Source organism: Leucopleurus acutus, assembly GCF_964270905.1.
Source record: "Leucopleurus acutus genome assembly, chromosome: 2".
NCBI classification, from domain to species: Eukaryota; Metazoa; Chordata; class Mammalia; order Artiodactyla; family Delphinidae; genus Leucopleurus; species Leucopleurus acutus.
In genome coordinates this window covers 26,321,597-26,343,529 of record NC_139143.1, presented here as the reverse complement: position 1 = coordinate 26,343,529, position 21,933 = coordinate 26,321,597, and the positions used below count along the sequence as shown (strand labels likewise).

The 21,933-nt window shown below is 44.9% G+C and overlaps 1 protein-coding gene across 1 annotated transcript in view; it reads left to right on the top strand.

Annotated features, from left to right (window-relative positions):
* KIF26B (kinesin family member 26B) overlaps window positions 1–21,933 on the top strand; it is a gene marked incomplete at both ends in the record, with an annotated part of 493,633 nt that overhangs the window by 187,841 nt on the left and 283,859 nt on the right. The window contains one exon of the mRNA XM_082833473.1: window positions 2,490–3,026. Coding sequence (XP_082689599.1) covers window positions 2,490–3,026 — 537 coding nt within the window. The remainder of the gene's footprint in view (window positions 1–2,489; window positions 3,027–21,933) is intronic.

Genomic DNA, 21,933 nt, shown 5'->3' with positions numbered 1-21,933 from the left:
GGGTCACATCTAGATTCTACAAGGATCTAAGATAAACTATGATGTGTGGATGGGACTGACCTTATTGCTGCCTTTTTTACTGTGATGCCTCCTCTTGGTGATTGGGGTAACCAAAATATTCTAAGTAAGCGATTAATTTGAGGTTTCTTGAGACCAAATAGTTCGGTGCCTTAAAAGCATAAGCCATGGGTGGCAGATTGCTTTTGAATGCCAGTCTCTGATCTCTCACGCTGCCTCTAATTATGTAGTAGACCTGGGAATAAAAAAATGACTTACAAAACAGCTACAGGATAAAATACCATGTGGTCATTAAAAAAAAATCACATTTTCAAATGACATATATTGACAAGGGAAAATTCTCATTATGTGAAAAAGCAAGAGTCTATATCTTGACACATATGGGGGCCCAAATACTTCCTTTTGAATAAATGAACATTTCGTAGATGAATGTGGGAAAAGCCTTAAGTCTGGGCAAAATTATGAGTCCATTGATGAATATGGCTCTTTGTCTCTTGAAGTGGAAAATCATGGACTAGAGGTCAAGAAATCTGGTTGTAGTCTGAGCTTTTAACCCTTTTGGAGCTGTTTCCTTATCTGGAAACTGAGGTAATGGTCCCTAAGGGGCCCTTTTGGGTCCCACACATGCCGAGTTTTGATCAGGGACTCTGGACGAAGCAGCTCTCATTGAGGAGGGCGCTGCAAGCAGGTCGCATGTGGTTTGCATCGCTTCGTCAGCGAGACTTGATCACCCTTGACCTCCTATGGTTCCCCATCATTTTCTATGACCGTCTTGAGTTTCCACCTCCTGAGTCACTCCTCGCTGCTGCTGTGTAAAGAGGCCTCTTGATTTATTAATCAATTAATCAGTGCACGCTGAAGAGCTGTTCAGGGTAGTTAAACAGGGAAAACAAAATGCTGGAGCCAATAATCAAGATGGATCGTAATTAAGGGTGACCCTCCCACCGCTGATCTCCCTTCCCACCCACAGCTCATCAAACTCCAGTCAGCCCTGATGGGGTTTCCACCCCAAAAAAGCTCCAGCACATTTCGGAAGGGAAGCTTTTCTTCCAATGTCCTAAGGAAAACAGGCCTTGAGATAACCCTCATCAATTACCTGCAGCAATTGTGGAATCTCAAAAGTTCAACCAGGTCCCCAAAATAACATAGTGGCTCCGTCCATAGATGCAGGCACTGTCCTCTCCTGTCTCCATTTCCCTACACAGAGTCATGGAGTTGGAAGGACCTTACAATAAAGACAGGCCACGGCCTTGCGTGACAGATGAGAGGTTCAGTGAGGCTAGGTAAGTTGTCCAAGGTCACACAGCTAATTGGTAGCAGAACCAGAACTAGAAGCCAAATATTTTGATACCCAGTTAACACACCTACTGCTTATTTCTCTGTGCAGTCTTGCTTTCCTATAAAAACTAAAGCAAAGTAAATGAAAGAAATCATCCTCATTAAATTCACTTTCTGATTTCTTTTAGACAAGGGCTTCTGAACGAAAGAGTTTTTAATAGTTTTAGATGAAGTTTCTGGGGAAAAATATCTTGGACTGTTTATCAAGAAGACATTTTTCTTTTGATGGATCAGGATATCAGACACATGGGTACAGGCATGGCCAGCCTGCCATGGGGCCAATGGTAAACAGAGTGAATCTGTAGGGCTTTGCTGGGCTGCTGGAGAGGCTAGATCTCTGGTCCAGAATCTGTTTAGTTTGGTTTTCTTCCAGTGGCACTTAGCGCACGGTGTTAATGGGGCTAGGATTTTCTTAGAATAGAATCTCTGTTCTGGGTCACAAGTAGTACCTCCGCCTGCTGCCAACTTTCCGTAGTTCACGGGGGCCCACAATGCATTGGTCCAGAGTGACTGCACTCACCCCTGCCAGGCCCGGACGACCATTTGTGTCTACTTAATGACCACCTTGGGAGCATCCAGGTATAGCTATGATTCTTTAGTGGACACAAGGGGAAGAATCTGGAATGTTCTTATTTGACTGGCCTGGTAAGGAGGATGCTTAGAAAGCTTTTTTTTTTTTTTTTTTTAATTCCTTAAAGTCTCCACTATAAAAAATCTTACATTTGTTGGGCTTCCCTGGTGGCGCAGTGGTTGAGAGTCCGCCTGCCGATGCAGGGGACACGGGTTCGTGACCCGGTCCAGGAGGATCCCACGTGCCGCGGGGCGGCTGGGCCCGTGAGCCATGGCCGCTGAGCCTGCGCGTCCGGAGCCTGTGCTCCGCAGCGGGAGAGGCCACAACGGTGAGAGGCCCGCGTACCGCAAAAAAACAAAACAAAACATCTTACATTTGTCAAATGTGTTTGTCAACTAGGGGCTCGTCTGCCAATCTGGCTGCTCATTTCTGCTGGATGTCAGTCAAACAGTCAAACTCTTTGGGTACATCTAGGGCTTAACTCAGAAACCAGGCATCTGAATTGCGCTTACCAGCCTTGATTGATAGACTCTCCTTATTTTTTTGTTTGTGTGTTCTCCAGGACGCTGCTCTCTCGGCTGTGATTCACGACAAGCTCCAGGTCCCCAACACCATCCGGAAGGCATGGAATGACAGGGACAACCGCTGTGACATTTGTGCCACACACCTGAACCAGCTGAAGCAGGAGGCCATTCAGATGGTGCTGACCCTGGAACAGGCGGCTGGCAGTGAGCACTTCGATGGCTCACCTGGCTCGCCCCCAGCCCTCTCCAACATCCCCACTCCGGTGGGGTCCCGGCACGTGGGGGGGCTCCAGCAGCCCAGGGATTGGGCCTTTGTGCCCACCTCCTATGCCTCCTCCAACTACACAGCCCTCATCACCAGTAAGCATAGCAGCAAACCCAGCAGCCTCGGGGTCAGCAATGGGGTGGAGAAGAAGAGTGGGTCTCCAACCCACCAGGCCAAGGTCAGCCTCCAGATGGCCACCAGCCCCAGCAATGGGAATATCCTCAACTCAGTGGCCATCCAGGCTCACCAGTACCTGGATGGCACCTGGTCCCTGTCGAGAGCCAACGGGGTCACCCTCTACCCCTACCAGGTAAGTAGCCTCCAAGCAAGAAAGGGCAGGGCTGGCTACAGTTAAAGCAGAGAAGTGGGCAACACTTCCTGTCTCTACTTTGTCCTCCTGGGAACTCCCCAACTCAGAGCCTAATGTTTCCATGTAGCCCTGCTGAACAATGCTAAATAGAGATAAAGTATATGAGGAACGAGTGATCCAGGATAGCACTCTGTTTCCATCGTCTCTACCCTCTGAAGGAGAGGTCGACACCCTTCCTAATCTCTCCCAACTTGAGAGACCCTAACCCTTTTCTATTCTCAACCCACCTTAAATACTGTGGGATTAGGTAACGAACCGCGTGTTCCCCTTTTCTTATTTTCTCTTCTCAGTTATTTAAATTAGCGTGTACTCTCAAGTTTCCCTATAGAAATAAGAGAGCAGGTCTTAAGTCTGCCAAGGAATCTAAAATATTTGTCTTAATTTTGCTCGTGTGAGTTTTCTGTTGGAAGAGGGTTGGCTTTACCATACGTGTTCTCTGTGTCCCTTGAGTCACTCATGTGGGAAGCAGCAGAAAGTGTTGACTGTCGCTCTGGGGTGGAGAGGTGACCAAGGTCGTAGAGTGTATTAGCTGGGGTAGGTAATTGGGGCGGCAAGTGGTCTCGAGTTGTTTCTCGCTTGTGTCCCTGTCGTATGGGGTGTTTGGCGGGTGACCTTCCACTCTGATATCGGGACCCAGCCTCCATCTAGCACATCACCCTCTTCCAGAGGCCTCAGAGTCTTCCACCAGACCTTGTACCACCAGCCAGGAACTGGAGGAAGAGAGAGGGTGGAGGATCTCACAGGGACATGTGGGGACCCAGCCTGGAAGGGGCAAGAATTCAGTCTCCTGGTCGCACCTTCTCTCAGGGGAGTCTGGGCAGGCCGATCTGTCCATATGCCCAGGAGAAAAAAGGAACACGCTGAGTGAACACATAGCATAGTTTTTGTTTCATGGGGCAAGGGTACTGGGAAACATAACTTGAGTTATGAATGTGGCTGATAAAATTCCTGGTGCAATTTCTAGAGTGTAGAAGGGAATAGAGATTGTTTCTCTTGATACCTTGAAAGAAAGTGGGGAGCGTGGATCATTATCTTAAGAAGTTAGCGTTCTTGGGCTACCAAACTTTTCATTGCCTGGATGCTTTGTAGTTTATAAAATATAGAGCACACATCATGTTGTTTAACCCCCCCGTAGGCCTGTGAGGTCGGCCGGGCAGATGTTAGATCTTTCTTTCACAGGTGGGGATCAGCATGCTTAGAGAAATGGAATAATTACCTGTGGCCACAGAGCCGGTGCCAGACCAACGCCAGCTCTCCCCTGCCCAGGAGAACGGCTCTCCCTGCCACGGCTGCTTCCAGCTTTCTTAGCTTACTCCAGAGCAATCTCCGGTCCACATCTCTTCCAGATACGGTTTCTTTTCAGAAACCATATGGTATACCGAGGGAGAGGACTCCTCTTTTGACTTGTGGGCGCCTGGCTGCCACTTCACCTTTGGACAGAATTTTCTGGGTTGTAGATATAAATATAATGAGGAACCACTTGCACCCTGGTTGGGGCTTCATAGTCTAATGCTTGAACGTAACCGTCTAGGGCAGGAACAGAATAGCTGCTTTCCGTTGCTGAATAATGTGCTTTTTTTTCGGTTTGTAGTTTAAAAATAGACAATTCTGAAAATTATAAAAAAAGAATACATGTCTGTTGTCAAATAAAATTTAAAAAATATGAAACAGTTTAAGTAGGCCTTTAAAAATCAACATCACCCAGAAATAGACTACCTAACATTTGGGTGCACTTCCTCCCAGGATTTTCTACACATGCAGTTTCTAAAATTGTGATTATATTCAATTCTCTGATCTGCTTTTCACTTAATATACTAGGGGCATTTTCCCATGCCATTATCTACTTTTCTAAAACATGATCTTTAATGGTAGCCTAGTATTCCATTATATAAATACTACCCATTATATGAGTATGCCCTAATTTATATAACCAAGCATCAATTATTAGAGTTTAGGTTTTTGCTACTATAAATAAAATGCTCTGGTGCACATCCTTCTACCCAGCTCATATTTTCTGCACATCCTGGGCTGTGCTAGCCACATACTCATGTTACACAGACAACTCACATTTCACCTTCCACCGCCCTAGAGCACTTGTAACGTGTATCAGGTGCTAGTTAGAAGATTCAGCTGCTGCACAGCACTGATGAGTGAGGACAGAAGAACTTGGAACTGGTGCTTTCATATAAAGTATTCAAAGTGTGGGGAAAGTTTCTGTAAGGGGGAGAGCCGAAGATGGAGCTTAAAAGGAAGATTAGGGAGTATCGGTACATTTAAAAAATTTGTGCAATAATTCTTTCTGCTCCTCCTTTTTTCCCCCTACCTCAGATGAAAAAGAATTTCCTGTACAATAACAAATGTTTATTAAGCTCTACCAAGTGCCAGACACTATGCTATGTGTTGGTGGGGGCTGCTGCCATGGTCTGGAATCCCAGGCTCCTGTCCTGTGGCCCTTAGGGGAGGAAGCAGGGGAAGGGTGCATTGGTTTTTTTTCGTAAATTTATTTATTTAATTTTTGGCTGCGTTGGGTCTTGGTTGCTGCGCGAGGGCTTTCTCTAGTTGCGGTGAGTGGGGGCTACTCTTCGTTGAGGTGCGTGGGCTTCTCACTGCGGTGGCTTCTCCTGTTGCGGAGCATGGGCTCTAGGCGCTCAGGCTTTGGTAGTTGTGGTGCACGGGCTCAGTAGTTGTGGCTCGCGGGCTCTAGAGCTCAGGCTCAGTAGTTGCGGTGCACGGGCTTAGTTGCTCTGCGGCAGGTGGGATCTTCCTGGGCCAGGGCTCAAACCCGTGTCCCCTGCATTGGCAGGCAGATTCTTAACCACTGTGCCACCGGCCAAAGCCAGATACAAAGGTGATTCCCGTAAGCCACCAACCTGAGATTGCCCTGGGTAAATTGGATTGCTTCTTTCCAACTCAGAACAGGCTAATTTCTGCATTTCCCCTGAGCAGTAGTTAAAGGGATCAGAGGAAATCTCTCTGGGATCAAGAGATTTGGTGCCTGGCTGTGAACCAGTGTCCCCGTGTCATGACTATGTCTTCCTGATGCCCTAGAGGGGGGGCTCTGGGTCTGGCTAGACTGAATGGCTCCTGTTACGGACATCTCCCGGCAGTAAATATTCTGCAGTTCACAGTCTGGCCAGCTCAGCAGAGATGGGTGACTGCTCTGAAAGCTGACCTCACTTTTCCTGCTCACCCTTACTCCCATATCCCTCCCCACAGAGAAGATGGCCCTCTGGCTTAGTGCCAGAGCTGTTCCCTGGGCAGAGAAGCATCTAGACTTTGTTGCTGCCACTGCTGCTGCTGTGCACCAACAGAGCCGGAGCCTGTAGAAGCAGGGGAGAAGAGGACGCTGCCCTTCTGCCACTTAAGTGCAGCGAGGATGACAAAAATGAGGACAGGCTTTGCAATAGTGAGCAGGGTAAAACCTCTGTATGGGCTTCCCTGGTGGCGCAGTGGTTGAGAGTCCGCCTGCCGATGCAGGGGGCACGGGTTCGTGCCCTGGTCCAGGAAGATCCCACATGCCGCGGAGCCTGCGCGTCCGGAGCCTGTGCTCCGCAACGGGAGAGGCCGCAACAGTGAGAGGCCCGCGTACCGCAAAAAAAAAAAAAACACCTCTGTATGGGTGATAGAAGGGTCCCTCAAATCCCTCAAGTCCCCTGTTTCCTACACCACTGTGTAGCAGTCTTCAAAGGCTGCAGTAGGAAGATTTCTTGATTCTCTTTTGCTGTATCCTTCACGTTTCTCAAAAACCTCCAGAAAGAGTGGGAGCCTATAAGCATCACAGATAAATATGAATCTATCCAGAGAGGTAAGAAAAATAGTAAGTTAGGAGACACTGAGATTATATCAAAAATGGCAAACCACAAAGATAATTTTTCATTAAATATCATAGCAAGCTGATTTCACAGCAGTTGTTAAGATGGACTGTTTCAAAGAAAGACTTTCTTTTATTAACTTGCAGACATGTAACACCATCAATACATATATATGGAAAGCAGAGAATGCTCTAGAACTTTCATTTGATCACATGAGTTTTGACTTTGAAGAGACATGTCTGGATTATTTTCTTGTAGTTCACAACAGATTAATGAACTCTTTTGAATGACAACTGCTTTTGCCTGATTTACATTTATTATAGTAAGTACGTGCAGGAAAGACTTTACATAGTGCTCCTAATCACAGAACGCTGGTGATTACTATAGGATGGTAATTTCCTTTTGCATCATGGTGGGAGATTTGGAGATGGTCCTGCCTAGTTCAAGTCCATGGCCCCACCATCTGTTGAACCTCATTTTAGTAGCTTAACATTTTAGTCTATTTCCTTATGAGTGAAATCCCTACCTTGCAAGATAACGTGGAGAACAATTAAGAAAAAAGTATGAACGTATTTTGTAAACCGTAACACAAGGGAACAGCTATCAGCTCCCTCATTGCCAGAGGAGAAACCCAAGGTTGAGAGATTGGAGGTTTCTTCTGGGTAGAGCTTCCTGACTATGTTTGATGTCTTTTGCTCATTGAGAACATAGATTCGTTTTATTCTCCTGTTTCTGACAGCAGCTAACATATAAAAAAAATGGCTGGTCGTTAGGGAAAGCTCCAATCTCAAGGAAACACTAAAGTTGCTTCTCCTGACTGGCCGTAGATTTAGGAAAAAATTCCAGGCTATAAGACCTATCCAGACCTCCAGGTTTTTGGTGGAAACCACCAGTTAATTGGCTCCAAGCTAATCTTTAACCTGAAGTATCTTAATGATAGTCAATAAATCCTTGGAGGCAATGAAAGTAGTCCAGGTGGCTTTTTGATGTCCCCCTCAGTACAGGGGCATTTGAAAGCGTAGAAGAACTTTATTTTATAGGACTTTGATAGATTGAACTTGTCAAGAAAATTCGAGAAGATGTTAGATGAATACGGAAGTAATAAATCCATAATGAAGCCTTAATGTGATGAAGTATTCAATGCGCATTTCTTGATTTGAGGGAAAATGAGTTTGATAAAAGTTATTCTGCTTTCTCAGACAACACCCACTGGAATCAGTGCTAGAGATAATTCCAGGCTGAACTCTGGTTGAAGTCAGTGAGCGATTGTCTTAATTATATCTTTAGGAATTAATTGGTACCATGTGGTACCTATAAGCCTTGCTCTTCAGAGGTCAGAAGCCATGGGAGGACTTGGCGCTGACCCTTTTATGGAGGACTTCCAGGTGCCCTTGGAAGAGGGAGGTGGACTCTGACACTCACTAGTGGTCCAGTACCCAGAGGCTTTGCCTGTGATGGATATGTGGAACCTGGAAGCACACGGGTAGTACAGCTGATGCCTGCGGGGTGAGGTGCACCTGTGCTCCTTCCTCACTGAGCCGCTTTTCACGAAGGAGCAGGGCAGGTGTTTGCCGTGTGTCAGGAGTGGAGGATTCCCATTCACGTTCCTTGCAGCCCTCCAGAGCTCAGCTGCCTGTTCCTGAAATACGCCAAGTGCCCTTCTTGGGCCAGCCTGAGTGCCAATTTGCTGCCCATCTGCTGCTGCTCTGTCCAGCTAGGCCAATAGCATAAGATGTCACAGTCTTTTACCATCATGGGTTTTTGTTTTTTCCTGTTTATAGGTGGCCAGATGAGTGTTATTTATCACCTTTGTAAATTCTGACAAATGCTGAACACAAGAAAAGGAATCAGTTTGTATACTCAGTCATGGACAGAGCATTTCTCAGGCATAGGGTGCTCAGGGTGAAATTCCAAAAAACCCATAACCTCTTATAAATACGGGCAGGGCCATGGGCTGAAGGGAACACCCAAACTTCCTCAGGAAATTACAGAAATGTTTTTTATCTGGTCGTTTACTTGGGTGGTAGGCTGAATAAGGGCCTCTCAAAGATGTTCATGTCCTGAACCCTGGAACCTATGGATAGGCTAGGCTACCTTACAAAGTAAAAGAGGTTTTGCAGATATGGTAAAGTGAAGGATCTTCAGATGAGGAGATCATCCTGGATTATCTGTGTGGGTCCAACGTAATCATAAGGGTCCTCATAAAAGGGAGACAGGAGGATCAGAGTCAGAAGGAGCAGGTGTAAGGACAGAAGCAGAGGTCCGAAGAGAGAAGATGTAAGCTTGCTGCCTTTGAAGGGGGAGGAAGGGGCTGTAAGCCAAAGAGTGAAGGCGGCCTCTAAAAAACTGGAAAAATCAAGAATCAGATCCTCCCCTAGAGCCTCCAGAAAGAAGCAGCCCTGCAAGTGCATTTTAGATGTCTGACCTCCTGAACTTTACAGAATAGAGAACAGATGTGTGCTGTTTTTCTATGCAAAACTTTCAGTAATTTGCTTCAGGGATGGGCATAGGAGATTAATAAGCATTTGGTAGCTGAAAAGCTTGGTAGGAGAAGCTAATGAGGTATGCAGACCGTGGAGCTGCTGTGGAAGCCTGCAGGATGGCCGAGAACATGGGCTTTTCATCCCGTACAACAAGCTGCGTTACCCAGTGGATCAGACAGTACATTAGCAAGTCAGATTATTTCATTTGGGTGCCTCCACAGAATGAGAGGTTACTCATACTGCGCGGATGGTTTTCAATTGTCTCAGATTTCCCTATTGTTATAGCATCATAATAACAAGCACGTCACAGCCACTCTCCATCGGGTAGCTAGTAATTACCGTTATGTAAGTATCTTATATGTTGAAACTGCAGAAAACATTCGAAGCCGGGGGTGGGAGCGTTGGGGAGAGACTCGGCTGGAATATCTGTAGAAGGAAGCTCATCTTCTCTGTAGGGTCTGTTGACCAGATTGTAGGGGTTTCATAGAACTGCCCCAGTATTCCTTCTTATGTCGTCTGGTGTTTCGAGGGTTCACATGAACTTGAAAGTACCTTGAAAATTGCAGAGCAGAAGGTAAGTGTTAGTTGCTATCATTTTTTAATTTGGTAGGCAGAATACAGCCACTGGACATCTCAGAGCAGGAGAATGGAAAGATCTCCTTGCTTGACAACAGGAATTCTCAAAGTTGGCTGCAGGCTAGAATTGCTTGGAAGCTTTAAAGAAGAATATCAGGGCTTCCCTGGTGGCGCAGTGGTTGAGGGTCCGCCTGCCGATGCAGGGGACACGGGTTCGTGCCCCGGTCCGGGAAGATCCCACATGCCGCGGGGTGGCTGGGCCCGTGAGCCACGGCCGCTGAGCCTGCGCGTCCGGAGCCTTTGCTCCGCAACGGGAGAGGCCACAGCAGTGAGAGGCCCGCGTACCGCAAAAAAAAAAGAAGAATACCAGCGTCTAAGCCACACTCCAGACCAATTAAATCAGAATATCTCGGGCGGGACCCAGGCTTTGTTTTAACTGCCCGGGCAAAGAACCACAGCTTTAAAGAACAATTTATCTGGCAGTGGTATAATAAGTGCAGGGAAGGGAACAATGAAGATGGATGGATAGATAGATAGATAGATAGATAGATAGATAGATAGATGGTATATCAGTTTCCTAGGGCTGCCATAATAAAATTACCACAAACCAAGTGGCTTAAAATAACAAAAATTTATTGTTTCATAGTTCTGGAGGCTAGAAGTCCACAACTGAGGTGTCGGGAGGGCCGTGGTCCTCTGAAGGCTCAATGGGAGAATTCTTCCTTGTCTTTTCCAGCGGGTGTTCTTTGGCTTGTGGCTGTGTCACTCCAGACTCTGCCTCTGTCTTCACGAGGCCTTCTGCTCTGTCTCTTCCCTCTTATTAAAAGGACACTGGTCACTGAATTTAGGACCCACTCTAAGGCAGTATGATCTCATCCCAACCCTTCACTAATTACATCTGTAGAGACCCTAATAAGGTCACATGCTGAGGCTCTGAGTGGACATGAATTGCGGGGGGCGCTTGTTCCTCTCACGACATATAGATAGATGCCACGTAGATGCCAGACAGACGGACGGGTGAAAGGTGAAGGTAGTGTTGAGGAGGTGAGCACACCCATGCTCCTTCCTTGCTGATCCACTTCTGAAAAAGGAAGGAGGTGCAGATGTTCACAGATGGTCAGCAGTAGAGCACTCCCGTTCTGTTCTGTGGAGGGAGAGAAATTAAGGGAAGGGGAAATGATGCAAAGGGCAAAGCCAAGAAAGTGAGAGAAGAGTCGTATCCACACACACCTGTATCCAGATGGAGAATACCTCAAGAGTCAGGTGAAATTAAAAAAAAAAAATCCACACATGAGTTTTTTTTTGGTGGAGTAATAACCACCTCCTCTTCTGAACTTACATACTACCTTTAAAGTCAGCTGTGCTTTCACAGCCATAGGTATAAATGTAAATAGCACTTCCTGGAGCGCCTCCTGGGGTAGCTCAGCTCACGCTGAGCACCTAATTTGACTAGTGCTGGGAGGGTTCTGTTCCTTTTCTACTGACCAAGCTGATCGTTTGGGTTAAGTTGGTGGAATGGTCTGTGTTTTTGTTTTTCTCCTTCAGAGATATTTCTAGGCCCTAGAAAGAGGCTAGAAATACTGAGTAAGGTGCTATGCTGCTTAAAAGTGTTTCTTATTCTCCCCTCGGTCCTTTGTGTGCGTGGGAGCTGTGAGGTGTGGGAAAGTGGTACTCTCTCTCAAGCAGCGGGGACCTGACTCACCCTGCTTCTCCAGCTCTCCGAGGCCAGGCTGGGGTGGGGGGCAGAGCTGAGGATTGCTGCGCGAGGGAAGTGACATCATGCCGGAGAGAAGATTCCCTGGATGTGACCCTTTTTCACAGTTATCTTTGTTTTAGACAGCATCTCACCTCCTCTCCCATTTGGCCATCCTCCCCAGCCCTGGTTTCCTCAGGCAGAACACTCGCTTCCTCTATAGAGTTGAGGAAAGGAACCAAGCTCACTGTCCATAGTGAGCTACCCAAGGGGGTAACAACGGCTACTGCTTTTTTTTTTTTTTTTTTTTTTTTTTTTGCGTTACGCGGGCCTTTCACTGTTGGGGCCCCTCCCGTCGCGGAGCACACGCTTCGGACGCGCAGGCTCAGCGGCCATGGCTCACGGGCCCAGCCGCTCCGCGGCATGTGGGATCTTCCCGGACCGGGGCATGAACCCGTGTCCCCTGCAACGGCAGGCGAACTCTCAACCACTGCGCCAAGAGGGAAGCCCAGCTACTGCTTTTTTTAAATGAGAAACAGATTTTTTTTTTTTTTAGGAACTCTGAGGCTGAGTTTATCCAAGTCTCAAACAATGAGGGACTAGATGTTGGGTCATGCTAGATTTGCAGTTCATGCACCCGAAATAAAAGTCCAGCTTCCTTGCTTACTGTGTGACCTTGAGCAGGCGTCTTACTATTGTGTGTCTCTATCCTCTCCTCTGCAAGGTGGTCCGTTGCAGAGCTGTTACGGGGATTATATGAGATGATGTATGTAGAACACTTAGCATCGTGTCTGACACGTTGGTGACCCCACCGTGAAGGGACTTGATACTTGAGGGCATCTCCTCTTGGTCAATGCAGATTCCCCTGACTCAAGACTGAATGGAATCAGGGCCCTCTTTTCCAATATACGAACCAGTGGTGGATAAAAGAACAAGACCCAAACCATACAATGATATTAAGCTCATGAAATAAATGTTACCCCGTAACGTCAACCACCTCCAAGTGTTTACCAGAAACCAGCTTTCCGTATGTGCACCACATTTTACACGAGAAGGTCATATTCTAAACAGGATGATCTCATCCCACCATTAGTGAGTAAATTGATAAAATATTGAAAGGCCCATGGACCCATTTTTCTCCATTTTTGAAGACCTTTTGAAAGGAGGAGGGGCGGCAGTATATAAACATGAATCACTTAAAATTCTACAGAGTAGTAGAGGGTAGCATTTAAAATAATTCAAAAGAGTAATATCTCATTATTTTGGAGTTAATGCCCATTGAAAGAACACTTTGAAATAGTCCTCGGGTCTCTCATTCTCGCTTTCCTTAGTTTACACCTTTGGTAAATGTAATTGTAATACACTTGCTTTCTTATTATTCACTTACATCTTTATTTATAAAATACGTTTTTCTTTTTCTTTTTTTCTTTTTCCGGTACACGGGCCTCTCACTGTTGTGGCCTCTCCCCTTGCGGAGCACAGGCTCTGGAGGCGCAGGCCCAGCGGCCATGGCTCATGGGCCCAGCCGCTCCGCGGCATGTGGGATCTTCCCGGACCGGGGCACGAACCCGCGTCCCCTGCATTGGCAGGCGGACTCTCAACCACTGCGCCATCAGGGAAGCCCTAAAATACGTTTTTCTTTTAAAAGTATTTTAAACTTATTACATAACTTGGAATCTTCAATAAATTGGAAACTTCAAGTCTGCTCTTTGCCTACCCCACCGCAGGCACACACCTAATTAATTTTAAATTGAGATTTTACTGTGCTAACAGTCTTCAGCGTGACAAATTAGCATGCTTCTGTCTTGTGGAGTATTTGTGAAGATTAGTTAATGAGTCATATATTTCTTATGCCTAAATCATTCCCAGGGAGTAATTTAGGTGTTTAGGAAGCGTGTTAGTTTACCATTTTTAGGACCCTGGAGACCATTTAGTGCATTGCTGCTGTGGCCTCAAGGTGGCCTCAAGGTGGCCTCAAGGTGTTAACATACCCCTTCGGAAGCTTATCCGTGACACGTTCCCCTTTTGTTAAAGCAAACAGACCCCAGAGACCCTAGTGGAAGCAAGATGAGAAGGCTGCCCTTGTGAATTATAGATGACAAACTGAGGCCCAGAAATGTCAAGTGACCCGCCCAAGGTCACGCGAGCACACCGGAGCTGGGATTCAAAGTTTCCTTTGCAGTGGCCCCTCCCCCCAGGGGAAGGGGCCAGCTCCCCAAATTGGTTCAACATTCCACATCCTGGGGAGAGCCACTCACAGGACACTCTGCGAACATTTCTTTGGGGCAATTCTGAGTCACTAGGACTTGCAAGTCCATGTTCATGTTGTGTTGCTCTGCACAGTCACGTAGAAATAAATGCCCTGTGTTACGTATTCTCGCTGGGAGGTGGAGAGGCCGGTGGGGACAAAGCTTGAGACAAAGATGGGCCAAAAGCAAACAAAAAAGGCTGTGGAAGCAATGCTGCCATCTAGTGAGACATGTTTTAGCTCATCTGAGAGACAGACTGAACACGCCTAATACTGGGAATCTCACCATGAATTATACTAATTTCCTAAAATGAATAAGAGGCAACAGGGCCCTTTCCTTGTCAACAGTGTGGTCTTGAACGGAATAGTATATGTTTAAACTCAATGTCCTAACACACATTCTTTAGAAAGGACCCCGTTGGCCAAGATCTCCAGTGAAGATGGAACTCGGTTTGGGGTAGTGGACAGGGTGCCCAGGTCTGCATGGAGGTCTGGCTCACCTGCTTATTAGCTGAGTGACATTTTGCCACATAAAAATATCAATATCTCCTTTTATAGTATCTCTCTCCTAAGATTGTTTTAAGGATTAGGTTCATTCATTCTAATTTTTTTTTTTTTACTTTTAAGCACTGGATTTTAATGAAATTTTAGGCACACACACACACCCACATGCACACAAAATGAGATCCCATACTGAGAAATTCTACAAAATCGGCCTGATCGACTATTCATACAGCATAACTCTCTGCCTACCTGCAGCCTAACAAGACATTTGAAGGTGAGGTAGACATACCTGCAACAATGCACATAAGCCTGAAAAAAAATGGTGGAACTGGTGGTCAGAAGACTGAGGCATCCCTGTATCTGAGCTCAGATTCCAGCAGTCATGATATGATGACCATCTCGAACACGGCTGTTCCGCAGGGCTCACTCTGTAGCTTCAAGATTCGTTCAGAACCCATTTCAGCCAAGATTGTGTATCAGAGTTTTTGTTGAAGACAACAGTTTTCTTGTTTTCCTCTAAGGACAGATTGCACTTTTTCAACTAAATAGCCTTTTTGGTAGAATGCTTCAGTGGTGTAGGTGCTTTGAGGGATTAATTACTGCCGTCAGGTTAGGTGGACCACTCCCTCCAGACACGCTGTTCAAAATTCAGGGCTGAGTCCACCGTTTATGAAACTGGCCGTTTAGAAGCAGCAGCCATGTTGTTGAGTCCCTTCGGAGGTAAGAGAGGGACAGAGAACAGGGAAATGAAAATCCTTGTCCACAAGTAATGAGTAGAAAAGATCGATGGGGGTAGCTGGTGCTTTGTGGAAAAAATGAGGGCAGGGGACGCTGGCCTCTAACAAGGGTAGTTTCGAAGCTTTACTGTTCTAGAAAAAGGGCAGCAAATCCACTTGCTACCGAGGAGGGACACTGATTGGTTGCTGAGAGTGTGGCTGGTTGGCTAAAAAGAGCAGGAAGAGTTTCAGCCATCGAAATGACCTTTGCTTTGGGGACCGTGGAGACGGTAGAGTGCAGTGAACCACAAATCTTAATTCCATCTCCACTTCTGCCACTGACTTCATGACCCTGGGCAGTTTCTCCATTTACAAAGAGGACAACTGGAGCCCCATTCTACCCTCAGCTGTGTCAGCCTGTGAACAGACAGCTGAGCTTTTAACATTTCACACTCCCCTAGCGGGGTGCTCATCCTTTTTCTGGGTTGGTTTCTCTCCAGAGTTATCAACTTGCAATTCAATATGCACATATTGAGCCGTATGTGCATGTTATTGATTTAGTTTCATAGTAATAAGAATAATAATTACAGCTAACACTTACTGAGTGCACACCATATTCCAGGCACAGTGCTTGCTGCAGAGGAACCCCACACTTCTGAACTCCGAAAAATTTAGTCAACAAATGTGTTATTCAGCATGTACTTAGTCATTCGTTGGAATTAAGAAGTTTGGTAGATAGCATTTCTACAAGTTAATAATATAAGTTTTATATTAATAGTAAACTCGATGAGGGAGTTCTGGTCTTATCTGATTTCAATATTAAGCAAGTCCTATCCTGACGATTGTCCTTATTTAGTGACTAGTCTTCGGTCTTCATTCTCCTCACCTCGCCCAGTGTCCCATCTCTCTTCTTCTTTCTTCCTTTTTTATTTTAAATTACACAATCACCTCTTGAGACTTCTAAGACTTAATTACTTAGGTTGAAAATTATTCATACGTTTCCCCTCATTCTACCCTTATATTTTCATTTTAACACAGTTTATTTGCGTCCCTGAGAAAGGGTGGGCAAAGGGAATAAAAGGACTTGCAGTGAAAATCAGTCAATTCTATCACTTGTTAGCAATTTATAGAAAATATTTGGCAGAAAAGGCAATGGAAACTAAGATGGACTAATTAGAAAGGAAGTCACATATTTAAACATCACAAACCTTTCAACCTCTTCAAAGTAGCTGCTAACTTCTAATTATGCGATAGGCTCAGTGGAAAATGAACCAACACAGCATTCGGGGTTAATTGGTGTAAATGTATTAATTACAGAAACTACTCATTAAATGTTTTATAAGGTATATATGTTCCTAGCATAATATCTATTGACTACACATACACTGAATATATATATATTGTAAACATGTAACACCAATTAGAACCAAGTATTTAAACATTCTCGCATACTGTTACTTCATAGCACCCTGAATCTACACCCCTGCTTGTTATCATTAGGAAGGCACATCTGGGGGCAGGATTACAAGAAGGTGGAAAGGACAGCAGATATGTGAAGCCACAGTGATATCGTGAGAACGGTGTGTTGCAGGCTGGTGAAGAGGCAGAGGACCGAGGTGGCATTGACAATGGGCCACGTGTGGGCTCCATTCCTACACACTACGTACAGGGCCCTGGTGGTTAGGCAATGAGAAGCCACATGTAGATACAACTCTTTGGGTAGTAGGGTAGCGATGCTACTGCTAACAGGGAGAGAGAGGGAAGTGGGCAGACCACTGCTTTGGGAGGTGGTGAGGCCCGGAGAAAGATGGCAGCAGAGGGCTTGGGTGAGGGATGACTGATTCCACGGATGTTTAGGGTAAAGCCCCAAGACCTTGAGGATGGTGGGACAAAGAAGAGGATAGTTGAGGAGGACACCTGGGTTTCTGCGTCGGGTGCCACATGGTGGTGAGCTGTTTACTAGTTCAAGGAAGGCTGAAGGGGTGAGGCCGAGGGAAGACACAAGAAAAGAGTTCGGGTTTGAACACCTGGGCTCCAGGATATCTGTGGGACCCTGGTCCAGAGGCAGATGTGAATCAGAGTCAGCAGGGTTAGAGGCAAGGCTGCATTGTGTCTAGGAGGTAGGTACAGATGAGGCTAGGCCGTAAGAGAAGCTGGAGAAGCTGTTTCTTCCAGAGCCCAGGTCTTCTGGCTTTGGTCAGTGTCTTCTCCATGGTACTATTCTGTCGTGTCAGTACCTAGACATGAAAAGCAGGGTCAATATGTTATAACCACACTGTGTTAAGTCATACATTTATTCATCCATTCAGCAAACATTTTTTGAGCCAGACACCATACTAGTTCCTGGGGATACAAAGCACAGTGCTTTAGATAGCTGAGGTAGGGCTTTGCCTGTTATCAGTGTGTCTTGGTGTAGGAGGTCAGTGAGGGATGATGGGCTGTTCTAATTGGCTGTCCTTTACCTGCACGTGTGTGTGTCTGTGTGTGTGTGTGCGTGTGCGTGTAGGGGGGGCAGCCAGTAGTGTTCTTTTTTTTTTTTTTACATCTTTATTGGAGTATAATTGCTTACAATGGTGTGTTAGTTTCTGCTTTATAACAAAGTGAATCAGTTATACATACACATATGTTCCCATATCTCTTCCCTCTCGCATCTCCCTCCCTCCAGTAGTGTTCTTAAAGTGGCACTGAGTGACTCCTGTGGCCTCGATGGTGGGCAGGCTCTGTGACCCTAACTACTGGGCGGTGGGCCCAGAGGGCTCCTGACGCCCAGCTGGGGTGCAGCTCTGGAGGAAAACTAGACCCTGACCACCCACAGTGCAGAAGAATCTCACCCTCACCCTCCTCCACCCTGATCTTGGTGTCCATAAACACTGCAAGGGTCACAGGGATCCCACTAACTGGCTTCACTACCTGTATTAGCACTGTTTCCTACTTTAAACAACCTCCTTTTTAATGCTGTCCGTTGATAAGATAAGTGATGAGTAACTTCATCAGCTTAACCTATGACAAAAGTCACGAATCATTTTGTCACTCTCTGATCCTGGGAGGAGAAAGACAGTTCAATTGAACAATAGATTCAAGTCAGTATTTCCTTTCATTCAGTGTTCTGAGACACTCACAATATGCCAGGTATCAGGCACTGGGATGTAACGATGAGTGAGGCTTAGAGCACAGCTCTCTGACGAAGGTCAGACTGGGGTCAGTGCCAGGGCAGAAGCACAGGCGCCATGCTGTGGGAAAACAGGGTGGGACCCAGATAGGAATTCCATCCGGGTATCTGGAAAAATGCATCTCAACATTGGTTATTTATATAGCTGTGGATTAGGTGAACTGTTTATCTAACTGAGCAGTAATCCAGAAATAAATAGTAGATGTTGTATTATTAGAGGAAGTAGAGGTATAATTACCCTGTCTAGCTCTTGATTCCACCTTTAGAAATATCTCTCTGCTGCCCTTGTCTGCGTGTATTATCAGCAGGCAGAGCTGCCCTGACACCTTCCCCACCCCCACCCCCACCCCGAGTGTAACCGGGTGCCGCTGTGACCCTGTGCAGGCAGGGCAGAATGGGAAGGCACCAGAGATCTAGTCCAAGTCTCACTTTTCTCCCTCATCCGCTTCACCCAACCTCTGGTTATTCACCCAGGAAATGTTAAGAGTCCTGGGCTGCAGTTACCAACTTTGGTCTAATATGTGCTTATATTTTGGGGGCTCGAATAGGCCATTTTGAACCCTTGAGTTAAAAGGTCTTCTGGTTCCATGCCGCCCCCTTCAGACACTGAGAAGCAGATCAGTTACCGCTCTCCCTGGTGAGTCTTCCATGCTCATCTGTATGAGACCAAAGGTGTGACATGGAAACTATGGTGACTGAGATGTTCTGGCACATGAAGTTCACGTTTAGTATTTGGGGGGAATTAATCTTACAGGACAAAGGCCCATGATCTGAACATTTTAGTATTTTTATTGTAGGATTAAAAAAAAAACCCACCTTCTGACAAGATTTACATTATAACGTTCTGGATCTATACTTTTTGAAGAAGTAGAAAAGTACATAAAGTAGCTCACACTGAAAATAGTTTTTCCTCGAAAAATAAGACTAAAGTGATTATTCGAATAATGCACGTTTAATTACTGAAGAAAAAACAGCTACTTTAAATGCCTAGTCACATAAATGTCATAGTCCTGATTTGCCCAGATTTGCTCTTTTTTCTCTTACCTTTCACATGTGCTGCTGGTAGCGTTTATCGCTGTGTTTGGAAACTGCCAGGGTAATGACTGTGTTAATTTATCTGGTCCACTGTATTTTCACCAGAAACAGGAGCGTGACTGAGTCATTCCTTCCACATCTCTCTCCCGCCTCCCCTGGAGAGGAGTGAGTTAAGTCATCATGGAAAGATGGCGCTTGGGCTGTTCTTTCTGGGGACAGGCTTACCAGCCCTCCTCTCATATCCCTTTCTTCACCATTACGAATCTAACCTTTCAATTCCATTCGTCCAAAATTGTATTTCTGTCAGGAATGCTGCTCTAAGTCTGTGTTTATTCTAGGAGGGAAGATAGCCAATCAACGGGTTGGTTCTGAACCTTGGACCTGACCACAGAAAAGCTACCGTGGGGTGTGAAGTGTGCCCCCGTCCCTATAAGTCTGTCTCTGTAAGTTGACCCTGGAACAGTGAGCATTGGGGAAGAGAGGCAATGACCCTGTTTGAGTGAGGCTTACAGTCAGCAAGAAAGCTTAATCCAAGGAATGGCATTTCCTCTCAGATGGGGGAGGATTTCTATTACATCTAGTGCTTAATAATTCAAGAGTTCACACTGTCCACTCTCAAAAAAGCTCATCTTCGTGTATGCACATTCACACGTGCACACAAGCACACAACTCTCCTGGCAGAACTGGAATAAGTTATAACTTATCTACCTTTACTACTAGAATTGGCTGACAAAAAGAGCTATAGCTTATATTACATCAACATTAAAAAAGAAACGTGTCAAGCTCATTTTACATAACCATGATTATCCATCGAAGGGGTATTCTAATCCTTTGAGTATCTGAAGCAGTAAATTATGTTTTGGAAGAATGCTTAAATTACTTACGATGTTTAAATTTTTTAAAAAATTGTCTTTTTATCCGTTTTTAAAATCTAAGTTATACATGCACATAAGTTAAAGGGTTAAATCATTTGACAAGACTTGATATGAAGGACACCAGTCCACCACTGGGAATGCAGTGGGCATTTCCTGCTTCCATTAATATCTATTTCCATATCATATCATTCCTATGTTCCTACTAACTTGATATAGTTAGTTTTAGACTACCTATTACAGCAGCTCTCAATGTGTACTCTGTGGACCATTTGAGTCCCAAGATCCTTTCACTGGGTCCATGAGTTCAAAACTATTTTTATGTAACATTCAGACATCCTTTGGCTTTTTTTTTTTTTTTTTTACTGTGTGGACATTTGCTCTGATGGTGTAAGACAACGATGGGTGAAACTGCCGGTGTCTGCGTGAATCAAGGCAGGGGCACCAAACTGTACTAGTCACTGTATTCTTCATCTTTTAATTACTGAAGAATTACAATTACACATTTGGAGGTTTATTTTAAAGTACATTTCCACTTAAGAATGTCCTTGATGAAGCAATAAAAGTGATTAATTTTATTAAACCTAGAAATGTGTGTTGAAATGTGAGGTACTTCAGTGATGTACAATGGTTGTCTCGGGGGGAAAACACTTATGCAGTTGTCTGAGTTGCAAGCTCCTGGCCTTTTTCCCCCGGTGGAACACATTTTTACTTGAAAGAATAACTGACAGGCAAATCATAGTTATTCAGACTTAAGTATTTTGCAGACATTTTCTCAAAAATGAATGCAAGGGCTTGCTATTTAGAGGAAAACAACGGATGGGCTATGTTTACCAGTGAAAAACTTTGAGCTGTCAGTCGAAGGCTCAATTTTGGAAAACTTGACTTTTCCACCATGAGCCTTGAAAGCTTCCCAACACTTAAAGACTTCTCTGATAAGATTAGTGGTGATAATAACAAATGTGATTTTTTTATATTGCATAATAGAATGTATCAACATCTGGAAGATATGTATAACTCAGTAAATCAGTATTTTCCAAATGACCATTGCATTATGTTACAAAATCTTGTAACATTATGTCCATTCAAAGTGCAAGGTAGCCTAATGGATTTTAGTACGACAAAGTACTAAATATTTATCAATGTAATTTCAGATTGCTCATTTCAGTGAACCTTTAGGAAACCACCATTTGTCAATTTTTAATGTAGTATCAGAGAAGAATATCCACAATTATCTGAAAAGGCTATTAAAATAGTCCTCCATTTGCCAACTTTATATCCGTATGAGGTTGGATTTTCTGCATATGTTCAACTGAAACAACATACCCAGACATAATCCACAAACCATAAGCCAAACACTAAAGAGATTTGTGAGCTAGTGGGAAGCAGCCGCATAGCACAGGGAGATCAGCTCGGTGCTTTGTGACCACCTAGAAGGATAGGATAGGGAGGGTGGGAGGGAGACCCAAGAGGGAGGGGATATGGGGATATAAGTACACGTATAGCTGATTCACTTTGTTATACAGCAGAAACTAACACAACAATGTAAAGCAGTTATACTCCAATAAAGACGTTAAAAAAAAAAAAGATTTGTGAAAATGTAAATCAACCTTCTCATTAAATTTTTTAACAAGGGAAAATAAATATATTTCATAAAATATGTTACTTATGCCAACATATAATGAGCTTATTGTTATTTTAAAATAAATAAATGCATATATATTTTAAGTTTTAGTTTA